This window comes from Cetorhinus maximus, chromosome 3 (assembly GCF_964194155.1).
Source record: "Cetorhinus maximus chromosome 3, sCetMax3.hap1.1, whole genome shotgun sequence".
Lineage (NCBI taxonomy): Eukaryota > Metazoa > Chordata > Chondrichthyes > Lamniformes > Cetorhinidae > Cetorhinus > Cetorhinus maximus.
In genome coordinates, this window is record NC_135881.1 from 92,373,615 (window position 1) to 92,396,765 (window position 23,151).

Here is a 23,151-nt window from a genome sequence, read left to right on the forward strand (position 1 = left end):
AGGAGATTCAGCAATAGTAATGCCATTGAATGTCAAGGGGTGATGGTTAGATTCTGTCTTGTTAGAGATGGTCATTGCCTGGCACTTGTGTGGTGCAGATGTTACTTGTAGCTTATCAGCCCAAGCATGAATGTTGTCTAGGTCTTATGGCATACAGGCATGGACTGTTTCAGTATCTGAGGAGTCACGAATGCTGCTGAACATTGTGCAATCATCAGTGAACATACCTACTTCAGACCTTATGATGTAATTTAGGCCATTGATGAAGCAGCTGAAGATGGTTGGGCTGAGCACACTACCCTGAGTAACTCCTGCAGTGATGTCCTGGAGCTGAGATGGTTGACCTTCAACAACCACAAACATCTTCTTCTGGGCTAGTTATCACTCCAGTGGAGAGCTTTCCCTCTGATTCCCATTGACTCCAGTTTTGCTAGGGCTCCTTGATGCCACACTTGGTCAAATGCTGCCTTGATGTCTCAAGGTCAGTGACTCTCACCTTGCTTCTTGAGTTCAGCTCTTTTGTCCATGTTTGGATCAAGGCTGTATTGAGGCCAGGAGCTGAGTGAACCTGGTGGAACCCAAACTGAGTGTCAGTGAGCAGGTTATTGCTGTGTAAGTGCCACTTGATAGCACTGTTGACGACACTTTCCATCACTTTGATGATGATCAAGAGTAGACTGATGGGCGGTAATTGGCTGGGTTGGATTTTTCCTGCTTTTTGTGGACACAACATGCCTGGTCAGTTTTCCACATTGCTGGGCAGATGTCAGTGTTATGGCTGTACTGGTGCAGCTAGTTCTGGAGCACAAGTCTTGAGTACTATTGTCAGAGTGTTGTCAAGGCCATTGCCTTTGCAGTATCCAGTGCCTTCAGCCATTTCTTGATATCATGTGGAGTTAATCCAATTGTCTGAAGACTGGCATCTGTGATGCTGGGATCCTCAGGAGGAGGCCGAGATGGATCATCCACTCGGCACTTCTAGCTGAAGTTGTTGCAAATGCTTCAGCCTTGTCTTTTGCACTGATGTGCTGGGCTCCTCTATGATTGAGGAGAGGGATATTTGTGGAGCCGCCTCCTCCAGTGAGTTGTTTAATTGTCCACCACCATTCACAACTACACGTGGCAAGACTGCAGAGCTTTGACCTGATCTGTTGGTTGTGGGTTTGCTTAGCTCTGTCTATCGCATGCTGCTTATGCTGTTTGGCACACAAGTCGTCCTGTGTTGTAGCCTCACCAGGTTGACACCTCATTTTTAGGTATGCCTGGTGTTGCTCCTGGCATGCCCTCCTGCACTCTTCATTGAACCAGGGTTGATCTCCCGGCTTGATGGTAATGGTAGAGTGGGGGGATATGCCGGGCCATGAGGTTACAGATTATGGCTGTATACAATTCTGCTGCTGCTGATGGCCCACAGTGCCTCATGGATGCTCAGTTTTGAGTTGCTAGGTCTGTTTGAAATCTATCCCGTTTAGCAAGGTTTTAGTGCCACACAACATGATGGACGGTATCCTCAATGTGAAGACAGGACTTGGTCTCCACAAGGACTGTGTGATGGTCACTCCTACCAATACTGTCATGCACAGATGCATCTGAGACAGGTAGATTGATGAGGATGAGGTACAGTAGGTTTAACCCTCTTGTTGGTTTCCACCACCTGCTGCAGACCCAGTCTAGAGTCCTTCACTGACCAAGCTGGCCGAGTGCTAGTGGTGCTACTGAGCCACCAAGAGTGTACATTGAAGTCCCCTACTCAGATTACATTCTGCACTCTTTCTACCCTCAGTTCTTCCTATAAGAGGTGTTCAACATGGAGGAGTACTGATTCATCAGCTATGGGGGAGGGGGGGTGGGGGGGGCGTAGTACGTGGTAATCAGCAAGAGGTTTCCTTGCCTATGTTTGACCTGATGCCATGAAACTTCATGAGTTCCAGAGTCGACGTTGAGAATACCCAGGGCAACTCCCTCCCTCCCTCCCTCCCAACTGTATACCGCTGTGCCGCCACCTCTAGTGGGTCTGTCCTGTCTGTGGGACAGGATATACCCAGGGATGGTGGTGGTGGTGGTGTCTGAGACATAGTCATACTCATAGAATCATACCTCACAGACAATGTCAGGCCGTTGCTTAATTAGTCTGTGGGATAGTTCTCCCAATTTTGGCACAGGTCCCCAGATGTTAGACCTGCAAAGCCCTCCTTATTGAGTTTGCCGTTGTTGTTTCTGGTGCCTAGGTCGATGCCTGGTGACCTTTTCCGTTTCATTCCTTTTTGTAGACTTTGTAACAGTTTTGGTACAACTTAGTAGCTTGCTAGGCCATTTCACAGGGCATTTAAGAGTCAACCACATTGCTGTGGGTCTGGTAAGGTAAGGACAGCAGATTTCCTTCCCATATTAGTGAACCAGATGGGTTTTTACAACAATCAACAATGGTTTCATGGTCACTGTTACTGAGACAAGCTTTTTAATTCCACTTTATTCACTGAATTTAAATTCCACCATCAGCTGCCATGGTGGAATTCGAACTCATGTTCCCAGAGCATTATCCTGGGCCTCTGGGTTACTAATCTGGCGACATTACCACGATGCTACTGCCTCCTGCTAGAGCAGAAGTCTTCAGTAATATTGCCTTGGGATCTGGGTATCCTGGGACATGAATCACAAAAAGTTAGTATGCCAGTGCAGCAAATGATTTGGAAGGCAAATGGAATATAAAAGTAGAGAAATTTTATTGCAGTTGTACAGGGCCTTGGTAAGACCACGTCTGGAGTACTGTGTACAGTTTTGGTCTCCTTATTTGAAAAAGGATTTAATTGCGTTAGAAGCAGTTCAGAGAAGGTTCACTTGACACATTCTTCGGATAAAGGGCTTATCTTATGAAGAAAGGTTGAACAAGTTGGTCCTATACCCATTGGAGTTTGGAACAATAAGAGGTGATCTTACTGAAAAAATGTAGGATCGCGAGGGGAATTGATGGATTGGTTACCGGGTGGATGTTTCCTCTTGTGGGGAGACTGGAACTCGGGGACACCGTTTAAGAATAAGGGGTCACCCACTTAAGACTGAGATGAGGAGAATATTTTTTCCCTGAGAGTCGTTTGTCTGTGGAATTCTCTTTCCCTGAAAGCAGTTGAGGCTGGGCCATTGAACTTATTCAAGGCTGATTTAGATGGATTATTGATAGACAAAGGTTATGGGGCAGGCAGGAAGGTGGAGTTGAGCCCACAACCAGATCAGCCATGATATTATCGAATGGCAGAGCAGGCTCGATGGGGCGAATGGCCTACTCTTGCTCCTAGATCCAATGTTCCTATGTTGTCAGAGCCCATAGCCTTTGCTGTATCCATTGCCTTTAGCCGTTTCTTAATATCAAGTGGATTAAATTGGCTGAAGACTTGCATCTGTGATGTTGGGTATCTCAGGACAAGGTCAAGATGGATCATCCACTTGACACTTCTAGCTGAACATGGGCGCAAATGCTTCAGTCTTGCCTTTTGCACTGAAGAACTTGGCTGCACCATCATTGAGGATGGGCATGTTTGTGGAGCTTCCTCCTCCCATTTGTTGTTTAACTGTCCATCACCATTCACGTTTGGATGTACCAGGACTTAATATTTTAGAAAATACATTTATTAATGTTTCTGAAAGCTTGTGCGGAATGGTATCACACCTCCAGTGTCAATGAGATCAGTCAGAAATAAAACTCATGGTGGTGACAGAATTAAAGGAAATGTCAATTTTAATCAAGCTGTTTATTTGTTACTGATATTTTTATAATGCAAAGAAACTTACTGATAGCTGACTTTGTATATATTTCTGGTATGTTCATGGGTCATCATAGAATTCGACCATATGATGTTAACCAGTTCAACAGAAGCTTTCTGTGCCTGATAAACATTACACGATATTGAATATGCCATCTACTTTGATACCGCCATAGTTGGTGCAAAATGCTGCTGGCGCTTACAAATTAATATCTCCCTTACCATCTGACGCGCTGAGACTGAACAATTATATGGCTTTCTAATAAGTATTATATTTATATTGTAGTTTGTCAACTACATATACAGTATATGTATATAGACAGTTTGTATACAGTATAACACAGATTAAATTTGAGACCCAGTAATGAGAAAGTGATAAGAATTGCTTCCAAATTGGATCTTTTTTCCCAGTCAGCAACTAGGAAATGTACTTCTTTTCATTTCTACAGGTTACTTTGCACTCTAGATCTTCCATTCTATGAATAATAGAATTATAAATTTTACTCTATAGATTAAGCACATTTAGCCTACCTCAAGAAACTATCCACTTAGTCCCAACCCCACTGAAGGTAAAATAGTATTGTGGGTTCATCCGTGGCCATTGGTCAAGGGTGATCAAAGCCCAACAGTATCAATAATGACCAATGACACATTGCATTTATATAGCAGCTTAATACTAGAAAGATGGCCAGGGATCAGGAGCAAACCAATGCTGGAGGACTGGGAGCCACTGTACATTATCAAGGACAGCACTGACCCATGATCTAGATGGAATCCCTAGTAGGCCCTTTTCTGCTTCTAGTCTGATCTATATGCTGGAAGGTTGCCAGAACCCAGATTTCTGATTGGATGAGAGACAGGAATTCAGGAAATTCTGGTATGAGGAAGCCCTGCTCCCACTGATTTTTAGTTAATTGCTACAGGCCCCTTGTGTACTCCTATTCTTCTGGGTGGAGACTTGACATTTCCATATGCCATCTGAATTTGCATGCCTACATGGCCTATTATGTCCAACTGGCACTGCAAATGCACCACAGATGTTTGGGCCTATTGTGTCAAAAGCTTTGCTGGTTCACTGTCTTTCAGTCACCTCAGTATAGGTGCTACTTAATGCAATGCAGCTGCACCCACTGAGGTGCTAATGAAGTCTTCCAACTGAATAAAACTAAGACTTAAACTTGCGATCTTATGATTGTAACAGTTGTTGTTCAGTTCAGTTCCTCAATTTCCTGTGCCACTCATTCAGTGTTGTATAGACTTTTTAACTGTCAGTAATCTTTTGATGTATAAGCAAGTTTGCAAAAATAAATTTTCTCTTGTTACTTTTCTCTCCTGTTTGGACAGGGAAATTACCGCTTCATGAAGCTATTGCTTAGTCGACATGCCAACTGGATGCAGAAGGATCTTGAGGAGATGACTCCACTTCATTTGGCTACTCGCCACAGAAGTCCTAAGTGTTTGGCTTTGCTACTAAAATTTATGGCTCCAGGAGAAGTGGACACCCAGGACAAGAACAAGGTATTGGAGATGCTATAATAGGAATTATGTTAAAAAACAAATATTTATAATATTGTTTACAGTGCTATCATGGAGCTATGCTGGAGGTAAATGTATATTGTGTTCAAAAGAACATATTCTTCCTGAAAGTTCTACTTTCCATTTTATCCGGCAAAGATTCTACTTCTGGTTTGATTTATAGAAAATCAGTGTTTTTTTTCATTTGTTTCCCAGGAGGGAATCATCCTAGATTTGCACAAGGTGCGGTAGCGGGCAGGAAAAAGGATACTTTACCCGCCGGCTATGATGGTGGCTTTCCCATTCCCCAGCACATCCTGCCTCAATAATAATGCATTCCTGTGAAACATGCTAGATCACTGGCGGGATGGCTTCTGATTCGCCTGTCCTGCCCCGCCGTCACCTCGGGCCTTCAGTAATCCGGGCGCCATATTTAAAGGGCACCCCTGCACTGAGCTAGCTCTCTCTAAGGCATTGGAAGCTGCTGGAAAGTCATGGCTGCCAAAGAGAGGAAACATGCTGCCCCCAAATTTTGCAACCCTGCCCTCGGGCACCTAATGAACACTGTGGAAGCCCACCATGAAGTCCTCAACCCCTGCTCTGGGTGAAGACCAGCAAACAAGGTCACCAGTTCAGCATGGGAGACAGTGGCAGTGGTGGCCAGTGCTAACACCCTGCAATAGAGGACAGCCACCCAGTGCCAAAAGAGGGTGAGTGATCTCCTCCATTCCACCAGGGTAAGTCACTCTTTTCATCACTTTCAACTCTCACACTCGCAAGCCCATCACACATCCACAGGGACCCCACTCACTGCCAGTTCAAAGGACCATTCACTCTCTCACACACACCTTCATCTGCCCTGTGGATCGTGTCCTCATCCTGTCCATGGACTCACCACCCACACGTGCCAGGCATCCTTATTATTTAGCCTGCAGGTGACCTGGTTACAATCTCTCCATCTGTATTCATGCAGGATAAGCTGGCACACAACAAAAGGGAGAGGTCGCAAACTGATGGAGGAATGCCTGACATCGAGGTCCTCATAGACTTTGAAAATAGAGTCATCCAGTTGGCAGGCACTAATTTGGACCATTCCTGTGCTGATGGTGAGGTCGGTAGTGCTCAACCAAGTGAGGATCCAGCAGTGCAACATTCATCAGACTGTGAGTCAGTTCCCCGTTCCACAATGCCCTACTATGCACTAATTATCTCTCCTTGCATTAGCAGGCATACCTGGGAAGCAGCCAAGGGGATTCACGATCAACTCAAGCCCAGAAGGGACCTCAGAAGAAGAATCTGATGACGACCTAATTGAAGACCCATCACAGCGCTCACCTACAGAACAGCGGAGAGACAACACCTCGGTGGGACGTAGTGCTAGAGTAGCCTCGGGGTCACAATCTGGTGAGCACATTGCACTGTCTGATCCACAGCAGGTGGCGGCAGGGACTTCCTAGGTTTCCTGCACTCGAAGGACTGCTGGAGGCCAGAAATCTTCTGAGTCAGATGAGGAGCCTCTGGCTCGGTTATCCCTCAGTTGCTGGAGCTGCATACCTCAGATTGCAAGGCACAATAGAGGACTCCGTCTGCCTTCAGTCTGAGGGGATACGCCGGCATGCCAATGAACACTGGTAGGATGGCGGCCGCCATGGAGACCTTGGTCCAGGACATCAGTACTGCACTGCTGTGTGGGCTGAACTCCATGGATGATGCCATAGTTGGCCTCCAAAGTCAACGCGAGAGGGATGCCACGCATCTCATCTTGCTCAAGTTTCCCCTTCTCCTCAAGCAGTCAGCCGGCGACCCTCGGGCACCCATAGGGAGGAGGATCAGCAGGTGCACATCCTGGAGCCATCCACCCAGGTGACTCAGGAGTGTCCGGCCCATCCAAATCCCCACTTCCTGTGACCTCAACAGCTCCAGCTTTGCAGGCCAAGGAGGGTACCACTGCCACACACCAGGATGCTGATAGCAGGCCGGGGCCCTCCAGAGGACGCCTGTCAAGGTCATCACAGACAGGGCTTAGCAGTCAGCAGGCTGCCTCCACCTCTGCTGTGGATGTCGGGGGAGCACCAAGACGTAGGGGCAGGGTTAGGAAGGTTAAGAAGATGTTGTTGCACAGCCTGGACACGGATCTTAATCACTTGTACTTAAGTTTCACTATTGAGAATAAACTCCCAAGAATGTTTCCTTGTCTATGGCTCCTTGTTTTGATGAGCAGATGTGCAGATAAAGGCAGGTGTCTCAGTCCAGGGCCTATTCCCTGTGCATTGTGTAACCTTCAGACCAAAGTGATGGACTGGCTTAACCCTCACTTGACACATCAGTGATGCCTGCACCGTGATGGTGCTGGTCATTGTTGCCAGAATGTCATGTGCAGGCGTCACAGAGTTCCGTCGTTCTCTCTATGTGCTCTCAGTGCCTTTGAGGTGGGGCTGACCCCCCCATCTCTTTAGCATCTGTAACCAGTGATGCTGTGCTTCTGAAAGGGACAGGTGCTGAAGGCTGACAAAGGATCAGGTGCATTTAAAGTTTCACGGCTGCGTTTCCATGATATGACGCTGATCATAGAGTGCAAGCGAGCTGCCTTCAGCTAGATAGGAGTCAGACGTTCACAAAGGCAATGTGAACATCTATGGAGTGTCCTCACTGCACGTCGTCATCATCCCCGTGGAATCTAGCGACTATTAGGGCCTCCGCTGCGTCTCCATGACATGAGCTTAGCACTGAGGGTATACGTGCTGCCATCAGCCGCACGGGAGTCAAATGTTCACAGATGCAAGGTGAGGATGTCAGGACTGTCCTCACTGCACCTCATCATCATTAACCTCAAATTTTGCAGCTGTGAGGGCCTCCAGAGCGCACATACCTCATCTGGCTAGTGCGAAGGCCTCATCGCTGGCATCCCCTTCGACGTCCTCCTCATCGGACATTACGTGCAGCTCCTCCATCTTCTCCTCAGCCAGGTCCTCCCCCCTTTGCAGCGCCAAGTTGTGGAGTGACGCAGCAAGCGATGATGCATGACACCCTTTGAAGACTGTATTGCAGTGCTCCACCAGACCTGTCGAGGCACCGGAACCTCATTTTCAAAATACCTATAGTTTGCTCCACCAAAGTCCTGGTCGCGACATGAGCCTCGTTGTACTGTCACTCTGTTGCAATCTGAGGCTGCCGCACAGGCATCATCAGCCACATCCTCTGTGGGTAGCCCTTGCCCCTGAGGAGCCAACCCTGCAGCATCCCTGGACCCTGGAAAATGTCAGGGATCTGAGACCTGCTAAGGATGTAGGAGTTGTGGATGCTCCTTGGGAATCGTACGTAGACGTGCAGGATGTGTTTGTGGTGGTCGCACACCAGCTGAACTTTCAGTAAGTGGAAGCCCTTGCAGTTGACGTAGTTCAGCTTATGATTGGATGCAAATGTATTAAAATGACATTCCCGATATCTGGCAGCGGAAAATGTGGCCCGCCATTGATGGGTGGAGTGGGCAGTTGCAAACTGGTTTCACGACAGTGTAAAACTAATTTTTGGCCTTCTCACCATAATGTCCCCACCCTGCCTGCCATGACGCTCGATGCCAACGAGGTCTCTGCACCTGACAAAATTTAATGAATTCATGTCCATGATTTTGTACATCTCACCAGCATACTCATGCTTTTACGACCCCCTCTGCCCCAACCCTTAGTGGCAGATCCAGAGCAGCACCAGTACATTCTGTGATCAGATCAGCTTTGTAAGACCATTTGTAATTTCTTCCTATTCTGTACATATATTGAGCTGAGCATCCTATCTACTTATTTCTGTTTGTTTTAATGGCAGGAACGTATTCTTCAATGCAACAAGTTGTAAACTTGCCTATTGTAACTTTAATGAAGTAAGTAAAACATCCAAAACAAAAACAGAATTACCTGGAAAAACACAGCAGGTCTGGCAGCATCGGCGGAGAAGAAAAAAGTTGACGTTTCGAGTCCTCATGACCCTTCAACAGAACTGAGTAATATTAGGAGAGGGATGAAATATAAGCTGGTTTAAGGTGGAGGGGGGTGGGGGGAGAGAAGTGGGTGGGGGGGGGGGGGGTGGTGTGGTTATAGGGACAAGCAAGCAGTGATAGGAGCAGATAATCAAAAGATGTCACAGACAAAAGAACAAAGAGGTGTTGAAGGTGGTGATATTATCTAAACGAATGTGCTAATTAAGAATGGATGGCAGGACACATAAGGTACAGCTCTAGTGGGAATGGGGTGGAAAGTCTTTTGCGTTTGTAACTGTTTCTAGAAATAGGAACATAGGAATCTTTTCTGCCATTTAGTGAGGTCATGGCTGATCAGTGACTTAACTCCATATACTCACCTTTTTCCCATATCTCTTAATGCCTTTGCTTTAAGAAAAAATCTATCAATCTCAGTTTTAAACTTCACATAGTTGGTGTTATAAGTGGTTAGCAAACTTGGTTGTATTCAGTGCAATTTGTTATAGACAAATTGCTATTTTTTTAGAGCAATTGACTTGTATATATACATTTTCTAAGTATTTGCTTTGTTATAATTTGGAGGAAATGTATCAGGAGGTTTTTTTTAATTTATTCTTTTGTAGCTGGTAATGCCAGCATTTGTTGCTCAAGCCTGATTGCCCTTGAGTTGAGTGGTTTGCAAGGCCATTTCAGAGGGCAGTTAAGAGTCAACCATATTCTTTGATTATTTCTTTACATTTATAATTTGTAAGTATAATCTACACATCACACCTGAGGGATCTCATCATCAAGCAGAGAATCAGCTTCTGTACATAGGTTGACAAATTACAGCCCTTGCCTCAAGATGACAACTTTTTCTGTGTTTTCAGACTGCCCCATTTTAAACTGTGGATGGGTTAGAATTTCTGCCAGCTGAATTTTGGAAACACCAAAACCATTATTTTCAATTCCTGTCATAAACCCAGTTCCTTTGTCATTGACACCATTTCCTTAACTCCACTCCCCCCGCCCCCTCCCCTCCCCTCGGCAGCCAAACTCCCCAGCTACTTGTTGAAGTTGAGTCAGATTGCGTAAAATCTCGGCATCCTGTTGAACCTCGGATTCAATATCGAATTCCATATCCTGCCCATCACCAAGTTCACTTTCACCTTAGAACATTCCTCCATCTACCCGTACCTCTGTGCCTGCATCACAACCTTTATTCACACTCTTGTCATTTCTAGATTCAGTTTTACAAATTAGCTTCTTTTCAACCTCATCACCGCAAGATCCAAATTATATAAACAGCTGTCTGCTCTCCTGCATTAAGTCAATTTTCCAATTACCATCCTGACTATGCTGGCTCCTTGAACACAATGGATGGAATTTAAAATACTCATCTTCATCTTCAAATCCCTCCATGGCTTCACCCTGTCATATTTCCATGGACTCCTGAATCCTTATATCCAGGCTGTAGACCTTCCTTTGGCTCTAGCCTTTTATCTGTTCTTCTGACCTTTTGCCGCAACTTTGGTAATAGAACCTTCAGCTGCTTTGGCCCTACTCTCTAGATTTCTCTCCTGAAATCCTCTTTTATTTTCACATTTAAAAGGATTCTTAAAAACTATCATTTTAGATGCCATATTCATTAGGGGTGAGTTTAGATGGCCACCAGCCCTCTTTCCCATCCTCACAAAATAATAAAAATCCCACCCTTGGTGTCAGCATCAAGAATCCATAGAATAATGTGATGCAGATTAAAGCATCCTGCGCCATACTTCAACAATATGTTTCCATCCTCACCTCAGATAGTGTCACAAAACTATCATATTTTTCATAATATTATTGTGGGATGTTGTAAAGTAGGCTTATGTGTGTGTGTGTGTGTGGTTCTGTGTGTGGCTGATTTAGTTAAATTCGAGACGTGTAGACTCTAAGGTTGAAATTATCAAAAGAGTTAGGTGTAAAAGGGCATTTGAAATGCTAATGAGCCGGATAGAGTCAGCAGATAGGATGTGAATGAAATTTGCATTTTTATATAAGGGGAAAAGTTGTTGGATTTTCAAAGAGACATGATAAGGTTTTTACAAACGGCAAGATAAATAGTGCGTTTATTATTACGTTGATTTTTCTCAAAAGTGCTGACCATAATGACAACATAAAAGATTTTTATATTATGGAAAAAGCAAATTCCAAAGACATGGGGGAACAATGGGATTTACAAATCAAAGAGGGAGAAATATATTTAAGGAAGGATGGAAGGCTGTGTGGGGTGTGGCTGTGCCATGTGGCACAAATGTACACCATGTGAAACAGATTTGGGGAAAAGCCTCTGCTGTTCCAGTAACCAACGTTGTATTAAAAGCCACTGTCAAGTGGGTGCTTATGGTAACCTTGCTGGATTGTTTCTATAAATTTAAATATCTATTTTGGATTGTTGGCTTAAAGGGGCTGTGTAGTTGGGAATCTGGTTAATTAGGAATTTTGGGAACTGTTATAATATTAATTAACTGTGATCTTGTGTGTTTGTTTTATTCTTTTCTTTTGTTAATAAACGTTTCAACTTAATTTTTTAAATCTCTAAAGATGTTAGTGGACTCAACTTCTGAAGTCAGTGCACAAACCTTCTCATAATAAACACAAATTGCAAAACCGTTGTGATAGTGTGAACAAGTTTCCCTTGTGGATTTGGTCAGACTGGCAAATACCACCTGCCATATCATAACAATAGCACCCTTTTTGTATCAGTATGGCTTTTTTTTTTCAGTTCGTACACTAACTATCCTCAGGCTATCAGAAAAATGTTGCCAATTAGGGCAGAAGTAAGAGCAGTTTTGGCTGTAGGCTCATGACTACTGTGAACTCATCAAGACTATCCAAACTCATTTGACATAGGATCTTTATACCTAACAGATGGGAGGGCACTTTCATCCCATCACTTTCATCCCATCAATCAGGACTGGATCTGAAGCTGGGTTGCAAAAGCCATTTTATACTCCATTGTAACACTCAGTTCACATGAAAATTATGTTCTCTGATGTGGATAGAATCCTGTATATGAGAATTTATAAGCAAACTGAAACAAAGCAGCTAAATTTGATGCAAATGAGATCAAATGGTACACAAGGAAAAAGTTAAAACAACCACAAACATATTCTTCTGTTGATATATCATAATTAGAACATTTATAATGTCAGAACTATATTTAAAAAAATATAGTCGGTCAAATATTGCAATCTGTTGGTAGATCAAAATATCATGCTACTACTAGACATGAGACAAAGCATGTGCAGTAAACAAATATAGTTCAGATTGATTATTTTTATTAATTTCTTGTTGTAGGGTATTTGTATTCAAAGCTACAACAGTAATACAAATATGCTGAGGTATAAGTAATCAATTGACTGATTTCATTTAAATATAACCAACTGCAAAATCTTTAACAGTGGGAATACAATCAAAACAATTATTTCCATATTAGATCATTAGAGCCGCAGCTAGAGCATGTTGAGTCTGAAAGAAACTCCCAGAAATTTAATTGAAATATCATGCAGCCAAAAAATTGAGACCCAGTAAGAATTACATTGATAGATCTATTTATAACGTTGGTTGAGTAGACTGGTGACCTCTATCTCTTTCTCTACAGATACTATTGATGACATTATTACCAATTTTATATATCCTTTTAATTTTTAAAAATCTTTTCTTCTTGTCTCATCCCTGTGCATCTAACTAATAACATATTTCCTGTGTACATAATCTACACCCCGGCCTCTGCTAATGTTATTCTTAGATTGGCAATAGAAAGTGCATTATGGTTTGTCTGGATCGAGTTCATTTCCTAAATTTTACCTTTCTCTTCCTGCTTATACGCACCTGATCTTCATTCAATATCTCCATCTAACAGAACAGCTAAGATTGACAACTTGCTTTCGGGGTCTGACCCCACTCAGTTATTATGGTAAAACACTAATATAGAAGTGTTAATTTTCTTGAGCTAAAAAAATACAGTAACCTGGTATCTGCAAGTTCAATTTTCCTGTTGACAATTATTTTTGTTAATTTTTGTAGCAAACAGCGTTACATTGGAGTGCCTACTACAACCACCCAGAACATGTGAAACTGCTGATAAAACACGATTCCAATATTGGCATTCCTGACATTGAAGGCAAAATCCCACTCCATTGGGCTGCCAGTAACAAAGACACTACAGCCATTCACACAGTGAAATGCATTCTGGTAAGCATGGTGGTTCAAACTCTCCTGCGGTAACTGAAGACAATAGAAATTAGAACTAATAGGAGTTCTGCTGTATTGACGTAGCATCATAACTTAAGTCTATTAATAATTCAATGTCATTTTGCACTTTAAAAAATTAACTAACCAGTAAATTGAATTAAGCAATTGGAATCAAACGACATAGGGGACTTTTTCATTCAATTCAAATCTAAATAATTTAGTAATGTGAATTATGAAGCTTTGTGTTATCATTAGATTGTAGATCGATCTGCACATGCAGCAAATAAGGATTAACTCTATCTATATCATCCAACGTTGTGATTTCTATACATCTGCTTTTCTCACAGAATCAATGCATTGCCTAAAGCATACTGATCCAGATTTGTGCCTGGGCCTATTTTTGAGCCCAGAATCATCACGAACCAAGACCAATGTCAATAAGTGGTCCTTGGGCCTCACCAACATACTTGGGTTGCACGAGCAGCTCACCCAAGAAAAAAATCAGCTCACTCCCATCAGCCTTCAGATAAGTTCAGGTTGAGGGATGGTGGTTAGAAATAGACATGGGGTTGTGGCGGGAGGACAATTGTGAGGACTATAGAACCAGGGAAGCACTTTTGCTTTACCTGGATCAATAGGAAGATTTTAAAAATTAAAATCTTTCATCTGCAACCAGATAATAGTTGAATATGTGAAATGATTATTAAGTGAAATCATTCAGGTAACTTTTTTAGTCAATTTTATCCATTAGGTGAGAACTTGTATACTGTACAGTTTACTAGTTATTAGTCTTGGTTCTGAATTAGGAACCAAATTAATCTTTTTCTTTCCAGGAACTTCCTATGTTCCTAACAATGCAGTGCTCTGACCAGTCTGTGAAATGCGCTCTACAACCTCTATAGCTGAACAATCCATCGATAAAACCCCAGCTTGAACTCTACAAAGCTGAGGACGGTGGACAGATTTAATGTTTTGAAGAAGAGCACCTCTTTAACTTTAGAAAAACTCAGCAGGTCTGACAACATCTACGGAGAGGGATACAGTTGATGTTTCAAATCCGTATGACCCTTCATCAGAACTAAGACATATAGAAATGAAATGAAATATAAGCTGGTAGAGGGGGGTGGGACAGGTAGGGGGCCAGCGATAGGTGGAGGCCAAGAAGAGACTGCCAAAAATGTCATAGACAAAAGGACAAAGGGGTGTTGATGGTGGTAATGTCACTTCTTGGCCTCCCTTTAGATTTCAATTTTTGACTTAAGAATATTTTTTGTGGTAAAATTTATTTTTTCCCTTTGGGTAGATAGTATGAGAATCATAGAATGGGTAAAGCACAGATTGAGGCCATTTGGCCCTCTGAGCCCATGCCAGTTCTCTTGCAAGAGTAAATCAGCTAGTCGCACTCCACTGCCCTTTCCCTTTTCCCTGTAATCTGCAAATTTTTCCCTTCAGAAAGCCACAATTGAATCTGCCTCCACAACCCTTTCAGACAGTGCATTCCAGATCATAACCACTTGCTGCATAAGTTTTTTTTTGCTCATGTAACCTTGATTCTTTTGCCAATCACTTTAAACCTATGTCCTCTAGCTCTCGAACCTTCTGCCAATAGGAACAGTTTGCCTTTACCAATCCTGTCCAGAGCCTTCAAGATTTTGATCACCTCTATCAAATCTCCTTTCAACCCATCTTCTCTGAGGAAAACAGCTTCAGCTCCTCCAATCTATCCATGTAACTGAAGTCCTCTGTCCCTTCTTCCTTGCATCCTCTCTAAAAACCATCACATCCTTCCTAAAGTCTGGTGCCCAGAATTGGACGCAATAACAGTTGAGGCTGAACCAGTGCTTATAAAGGTTCATCATAACTACCTTGCTTTTAAACTCTATCACTCTGTTTAATAAGCCCAGGATTCCATATGCCTATTTAACCGCTTTCTCAACCTGCCCTGTCATCTTCAACAACTTTTGCACATATACCCCAAAGTCTCTCTGTTCTGCAGTCCCTTTAGAATTGTACCCTTTATTTATATTGTGTGCCCTTGTTCTTCTTTCCAAAATGTATCACTTCACATTTCTCTGCATTAAATTTCATATGCCACGTGTCCGTTATTCCACCAGCCTTATCTGTGTCCCCTTGAAGTCTACCACTATCCTCCTCGCAGTTTATTATATTTCCAAGTGTTGTGTCACTGAAAATTTGAAATTGTGCCTTGTACACGCAAGTCCAAGTCACTAATAAATATCAGGAAAAGCAGTGGCCCAAGTACCAACCCCTGGTGAGCACAACTCCATACCATCCTCCAGTCCAAAAAGCAACCATTCACTGTTTCCTGTCACTTAGCCAATTTCAAATCCACTGGCCTCTTGATTCCATGGTCTTCAGATTTGCCGGCAAGCCTATTATGTGGCACTTCATCAAATGTCTTTTGGAAGTCCATGTAGACCACACCAACCCTCTCTGTTAACTCATCAGAAAACTCGATCAAGGTAGTTAAACACAATTTACCTTTAACAAATCTGTGCTGGCTTTCCTTAATTAATCTATACTTGTCCAAGAGACTGTTAATTTTGTCCCACATTATCATTTCTAAGAGCTTTCTCACTATGGGGTTAAACTGACCGGCCTGAATTACTGGGTTTATCTTTAGACTCTTTTTTGAACAAGGGTGTAACGTTTACAATTCTCCAGTTCTTTGGCATCAGCCCCTTAGATAGGAGGTTTGGAAGATCATGGCCACTACCTATGCAAATTTCCACCCTTACATTCTCAGATGCAACCCACTCTGTCTTGGTGGCTTATCAACTTTAAGGACAGCCAGCCTTCCTAGTCCTAACCTTCATCAACTTTTAGCCAATCTGGTACCTCAATCATCTCTTCTTTCTCCTTTGGCAGCATCCTTTTCCTTGGTAAAGACAGATGCAAAGTACACTATTAACTCTCAGGCATGCCCTCTGTTTCCATGTGTTGTTCTCCTTTTTGATTCCTAATTGGTCCCTACTTCTATTTTCCTGTTTAAATACCTATATAAGACTTTTGGATTCCCTTTTATGTCATCTGCCTTTCTTACCTCATATTCTTTCTTTGTCCTCTTATTTTTTCTTTCACTTTGCTCTGTATATTCTATATTCAGTCTGATTCTTACTTCTGTTATCAATTTGACATCTGTCATATGCTCATTTTTCTGATTCATCTACTTCTTTATCTCTTTTGTCATGCAGGGAACTCTGGCTTTGGATGCCCTACCTTTCCCTGTCTCGGGAATGTCTCCTCTTTAAAGGCAGCTGTTATTCAATTACAGTTTTTTCTGCCAATCTTTGATTCCAATTCACGCAGACCAGATCCATTCTCAGCAGCCCTCCTCCACTTAACTATTTTCACGCTAGATTGTTCCTTCTTATTTTCCTTAGTTCATCTAAACCTTACAATACTATGACCGCTGTTCCCTAAATATTCCCCAATGGACCCTTGATCCACTTCATACCTCCTCCCCCCCACCCCCCGCCCCGTTCTCCAGAAATAGATTTGGCAATACTTCCTTTCTCATTGGGCTAGAAACATAATGCTCAAGAAAATTATCCTGAGCACACTTCAGAAATTATTCGCTCTCTCTACCCTTTACAGTAATCCTATCCCAGTTTTATTTGGATGAAGTTCCCATTATCACTAGTCTATAGATCTTGCACCTCTATGTAATTTCTTCGCAAATTTGCTCCTCTATACCCTTCTCACTATTTTGTGGCCTATACAATAGGCCAGTGGTGTAATGACACTTCTATTATTTCTTAACTCTAAGTAAAGAGATTCTGTCCTTGACCCCCTCTACGACATCTAGCACTGCAATATTATTCTTAATCAATGCTGCCGCTCTGCCTCCTTTCTTTCCTATGTTATCTATCCCGAATATCTTGTATCCAGGAATATTTAGTACCCAGTCCTGACCTTTTTGAGCTGGTCCTCCATTATCGCCACAATATATTCCCATGTGGCTCTTTGTACCTGCGCTCACTAGTTTACCACACTTTGTGCATTTATAAACATGCAATGTAAACATAAGTCAGACCTTCCTGTATTCTTTTAGCCTGACCTCACCTAATACCTTACTGTTTCTTACTCTAGAGTCACCTGTCTCACCCAATCCTTTGTGCACTTGTTTCTCCTTTCGATTGCTACATCTTGGTACCCATCCTCCTGTCAAATTAGTTTATACCCTCTCCAACAGCACTAGCAACCCATCCCGCGAGGACATTGGTCCAAGTCCTGTTGAGGTATGATCGGGCTATCCTGTCCAGGTCCCACCTCCCCCAGAATAGGTGCCAATATTCCAGAAATCTAAAGTCCTCCCTCCTGCACCATGCATTCATCTGCTCTGTCCTCCTATTTCTATACTCACAAGCACATGGCATTGGGAGTAATCTGGAGATTCCTACCTTTGAGTTCATGCTTGCTAATTTCAATCCTAGCTCCCTAAAGCTTACCTGCAGGACCTTATCCCTTTTTCTACCTATGTCATTGATACTGATGTTATCCACAACCTTTGGTTTTTCATCCTTCCCCCTCAGGGTGCTCTGCAGCTGCTCAGTGACATCCTTGAATCTGGTACCAGGGAGGCAGCATACCATCCTGGATTCAAGTCTGCGGTCACGGAAATGCCTGTCTGTTGTAACTACTGAATCCCCTAATTACTTTTCTGATTCACCCTGTCACCCTGTCTACGGCTGAGCCACCCAGGATGCCATGGCTGCTGTGTACTCCCCAGAGGAAGCATCATGTTCACCAGTATTCAGAACTGAATACCATTTAGAGAATGAGATGCTTCCAGGGGACTTCTGCACCACCTGCCTGGTCCTCCTTGTCTGTTTGGCGGTCACCCAATCTCTGCCTGGACTCTCTATGGCTGCTGAGTTACCACCTCCTGAAATGTGCTGTTTAGAGGATTTACTCATTTAAAGGTATTGGCAATGCATATTATAATATTCAGTTTTTTTCCCACCCGATAGGAGGCTGCTCCGACTGAATCACTATTGAACTGGCAGGACTATGAAGGAAGAACGCCACTTCACTTTGCTGTTGCTGATGGAAATGATGCTGTAGTTGATGTATTGACCTTGTATGAAGGATGCAATATAACATCCTATGATAATTTATTTCGAACTCCTCTGCACTGGGCAGCTTTATTAGGTAATTAGTCCTAAAAGGGAGCTTAGGACATGTTCAGAAAATCATTATTATGATTATGTATCCACAGACCTAGAAAAGTTTGCACACAATCTATATAAATTCAGTTGAAAATGGTTTTAAATTCTGGGCTGAGTTGTCCACAGGACTGAGATTCATTGTACTTTACTTTATTTTCAATGTTTCTAATCATAATGCGTTTTATGGTGATTTTAGATTTGAGTTGTCTTGGCACATAGTCCTTCCAACAGAACAAGGACACAAACTATTCATAACCAGTGGCCTAAATCAATGTTCCCTCGAAATTTTCTTTCTAGTAGGAGAGGCTACAAACTCCTCTAAGGACTACCTTTTTGCCCATGGGTAGTTTATATTTTAATAGTCACTGAAATTTCATGACTTTGTGAATTGTCTGCTTGTTTCAATGTGTGGTAGCTTCCAGATTGCAGCACAGCTATACACAAATGTACCTTACAGGAAACAATTTTCTCCTCCCACTGGTCCCATTCTACTTCTACTCAAAGTTCCCATAATAGCCCCGCCTCTCGATGGTCCCAATTCATCTCTCCTCTAACAAGTCACATTAAACACCTACTCTCACAAGGCCCAATCCACTGCTCTTCTTACTGATCCCATTCTATTTCCCTTCACACTTCTCATTCTATCACTCCTCACGGGCCCCATTCTCCTTCTCCTCACACCACTATACATGTGTCCCATTCTACCTCTCTTTATATATCCCATTCCAACCCTCCTCATTTCGGCCGTACTCTACCTCCCCTCTCACATGGCACACATGAGCTGATAGCTCCCCTTTCCCAACACAACTTCTCACACTTTCTGGAGAGGTAATAACATGTGAAAAGAGCCGGGATGGTGCACTTAGCTTGAAAGTCTCAGCTTCTATTGAAAACAACTTTAAAAATCCATTCAGTTGGCCAAACAATGAATGAAACTCAGATAATCTGGTCATTGTTCCATAATCCATTAACCTAGACAGCTTCAAGTCATCTGTGGTTTCCAGACTAGTTTATATGGCTCAGTGCTAAAGGTGAGTGTTCATTGGTTATTCTGCATATATTTGATCAATAACCCAATCTGCATCATAAACCTGCCCACCAGAAAGAATGTGGTGTTCATTGATACTAAATCAATTCACCCCAGACTGTGTGTGTTTACCTAGCCAAGATGGGCCTCGTCCACTAGGTTTGTGACCTTGAGTTGCTGTGGGCCTTTTTGTGTCATTTTTCTCCAGATTGAGTCCTGCAGCAGTGAGACCCCTTGAATGGGGAACACTTCCCAAGTCTCACTTTGATCCAGAACTGTCAATCGGTCACTCTGCAGGCCCATCACTTTCATTTGGCTAAGCCTCTCCACCACCCTGCCATGGAATTTTCCCGATTCTCTTCCCTCTCCTACAAACCTTTACTGATGAATCCAGAGCGTGCTCAACTTCTGAAGCTCAGCCTTTACTCACACTCTGAGGCCTTGTCTGGCTCCTCGCCTCCCAACCTTCTTGTTGGACATTGGTCACTTCCAGACAAACCACCTGCTCCCCTCACTCAAGCTCACTGCTTCTTATCTCACAGATTCCCTCTCTCCTAAGCTCTCTGTTCCTCAAATCACAAATTTTGTCTCTCCCATGATTGTTGCTCCTCCAATTGCAGCTGTTCTATTTCCTGCTCTCTCTCCAGGCCCTCACACTTTTGCCTTTGGGATTTGTAGCTCAGCCTTCCCCCATTCGAGCTCACTGTTGTAAACGCCCTCTTTATTTCAATGCGTAATACACTACTGCACAGCTGTGCATATGTGCACTTTAAAGGGAACTTTGGCCCCAACACTCGTCTCATTTATTACATTGTCATCCAGTCACTTAGATTGCAGTTTGGTCTATGTTAAATTTGAGATGATCTTTTCGAGAAACCTATTATAACCTCTTCTGTACATCATGCAAAATTATTTGGGTTGAATGTGTGTCTGTATAATTGAAATGTTTAGTATAGAATCTTTTTTATTTGTCATGGGATGTGTGCGTTGCTGGCGAGGCCAGAATTTCTTGACCATCCCTAATTGCCCTTGAGAAGGTGGTGGTGAGCTGCCTTCTTGAACCGCTGCAGTCTGTGTGGTGTAGGTACACCCACAGTGCTGTTAGGAAGGGAGTTCCAGGATCTTGACCCAGTGACTGTGAAGGAACAGCGATATATTTCCAAGTCAGGATGTTATGTGACTTGGAGGGGAACTTGCAGGTAGTGGTGTTCCCATGCATCTTCTGCCCTTGTTCTTCTGGGTGGTAGAGCTCACAGGTTTGGAAGGTACTGTCGAAGGAGCCTTGGCGAGTTCCTGCAGTGCATCTCGTAGATGGTACACACTACTGTGTGTTGGTGGTGGAGGGAGTGAATGTTTAAGCTGGGAATGGAGTGCCAATCAAGTGGGCTGCTTTGTCCGGGATTCTATCGAGCTTCTTGAGTGTTGTTGGAGCTGCACTCATCCAGGCAAGTGGAGGATATTCTATCACACTCCTGACTTGTGCCTTGTAGATGGTAGACAGGCTTGGGGAGTCAGGAGGTGAGTTACTCTCCACAGTAATTTAATCTGGAGCAACAGTTACTCTGCAAGTACTCTCCATTTTCAGTGATGCCATTCTGCTGAGGAGTATGGGATTGGATTGACATTGACTACATATGTTCCACATTTGCATTGAAACACAGGAGCAGGAGTAGGCCATTCAGCCCTTAGAGCCTGCTGCCCCATTCAACTAGGTCATGGCTGATTGTCTCCCTCAAGGCCATTTTTCCACGCTATCCCCATATCCCTTGATGTCATTAGTACCTAGAAATTTATCGATTCCTATCTTGAACATACTCAATGACTGAGCTTTCACAGCCCTCTGGGGTAGAGAATTCCAAAGATTCATGACCCTCTGAGTGAAGAAATTCCTCCTCCTCTCTGTCCTAAATGGCTTGCTCCTTATTCTGAGACTGTGTCCCTTGGTTCTAGATGACGCAGCCAGGGAAACATCCTTTCTGCATCTACCTGTTTGGCCCCTTAAGAATTTTGTAAGTTTCAATGAGATCACCTCTCATTCTTCTAAACACTAGAGAATATAGGCCCAATCTCCTCAATCTTTCCTCATAGGACAGTTCCGCCATCCAGGAATTAATCAGTGAACCTCTGCTGCACTCCATCTATGGCAAGTACCACTAACCCTCCCTATGTAAGGGGACCAAAACTGTACACGATACTTTAGGTGCCGTTTAACCAAGGTTTTATACAATTGAAGCAAGGCATCATTACTCCTGTACTCAAGTCCTCTTGTGATAAAGGCTAACATACCATTTGCCTTCCTAATTGACTGCTGCACCTGCATGTTATCTTTCCATGACTTATGAACAAGGACACCTAGGTCCCTTTGGACATCAAAACCTCCCAATCTCTCACCATTTAAGCAATACCCTGAACCTCCATTCCTCCTACCAAGGTGGATAACCTCACAGTTATCCACATTATGTTCCATTTGCCATGTTTTTACCCACTCACTAATGCCCATACCCAACTTTACATCAAGAGAAAGTCCACAAGGTTATGAAAGCTCAGATAGCTGGGGAATGCAAAACAAAGAAGTGGGAAATGGAGAGACCTTTGTAATAGACAAGAGAAATAATTTGAATAATATAGGTAAAATTAAAATTACCGTGAAATAGATGTATGGTTCTAGGAAGGTCAACATCCAGAAATTGATTATTGAAGATCCAAATGGTAAATATCCAGGCCCCAGTAGTAAAATAATTCAAGCATTCCTCAGAAAATCCCAAGAAGTTAATAACTAGAAAAATACTGAGTCAGACAGAAAGACTAAGAGTGGAGGAGATATGAAAGCCAGATATTTTTTAGAAACATGAGCCTACTAAAGAGACTAATCATTTAGAAATGCTAAGCAAGAAGTTAAAGAAGACCAACTTACAAAGATGGCATACACTGTATTTGAAGAAAAGTGAGAGATTGGGCAGAAAAAATGAATATTGGAGGGTCTGTTTATTTTCCTGCTATCTCCTCTTCCAATATTCCTTTTGATATATTCCCATTATATTTCTTTCTGAAAATGATTATTTCCAGTGGAGACACTGTTATAAAGTTTGACACATTCAGCAACATCAAAGATAATTTGAAGGGTTATTTCCCTTTGATTTTCTGCATTTGGAACCAGAGCTTTCTGTTCCAATGCAGACGAAGAACATAAATATTACCATTCTATAGTACTATATTTTCTGGGGTTATATTGGTCAGATCAAATTTGGACCTACTTCAAAATAAGAGAGGAAGTGGAGTGTGCTTATGTTGAAAGAATGAGAGAATACAAGCTAAGTAATCTAATGCTTTATTTGGTGGCTGCCAGGTGATACTGGAGCATCCCTGTGCAGTTTGGGAATAGTTCTCATATTTAAGCAAGTCTCCAGTCAAGTCAAACTCCTCATTAAATGTTTTAATTGTTTTTCTGGCTGAACCTATTTATATGCATTT

At 42.8% G+C, this 23,151-nt stretch overlaps 1 protein-coding gene across 16 annotated transcripts in view; it reads left to right on the forward strand.

The window, feature by feature from the left end:
* The window catches only part of invs (inversin), a 400,143-nt gene that overhangs the window by 166,125 nt on the left and 210,867 nt on the right, over positions 1-23,151 (forward strand). For all 16 annotated transcript variants that reach the window (XM_078538692.1, XM_078538689.1, XM_078538701.1 and 13 more), the window contains 3 exons: positions 5,103-5,276; positions 13,294-13,461; positions 18,456-18,636. In XM_078538692.1, the coding sequence (XP_078394818.1) occupies positions 5,103-5,276; positions 13,294-13,461; positions 18,456-18,636 (523 nt within the window). The remainder of the gene's footprint in view (positions 1-5,102; positions 5,277-13,293; positions 13,462-18,455; positions 18,637-23,151) is intronic.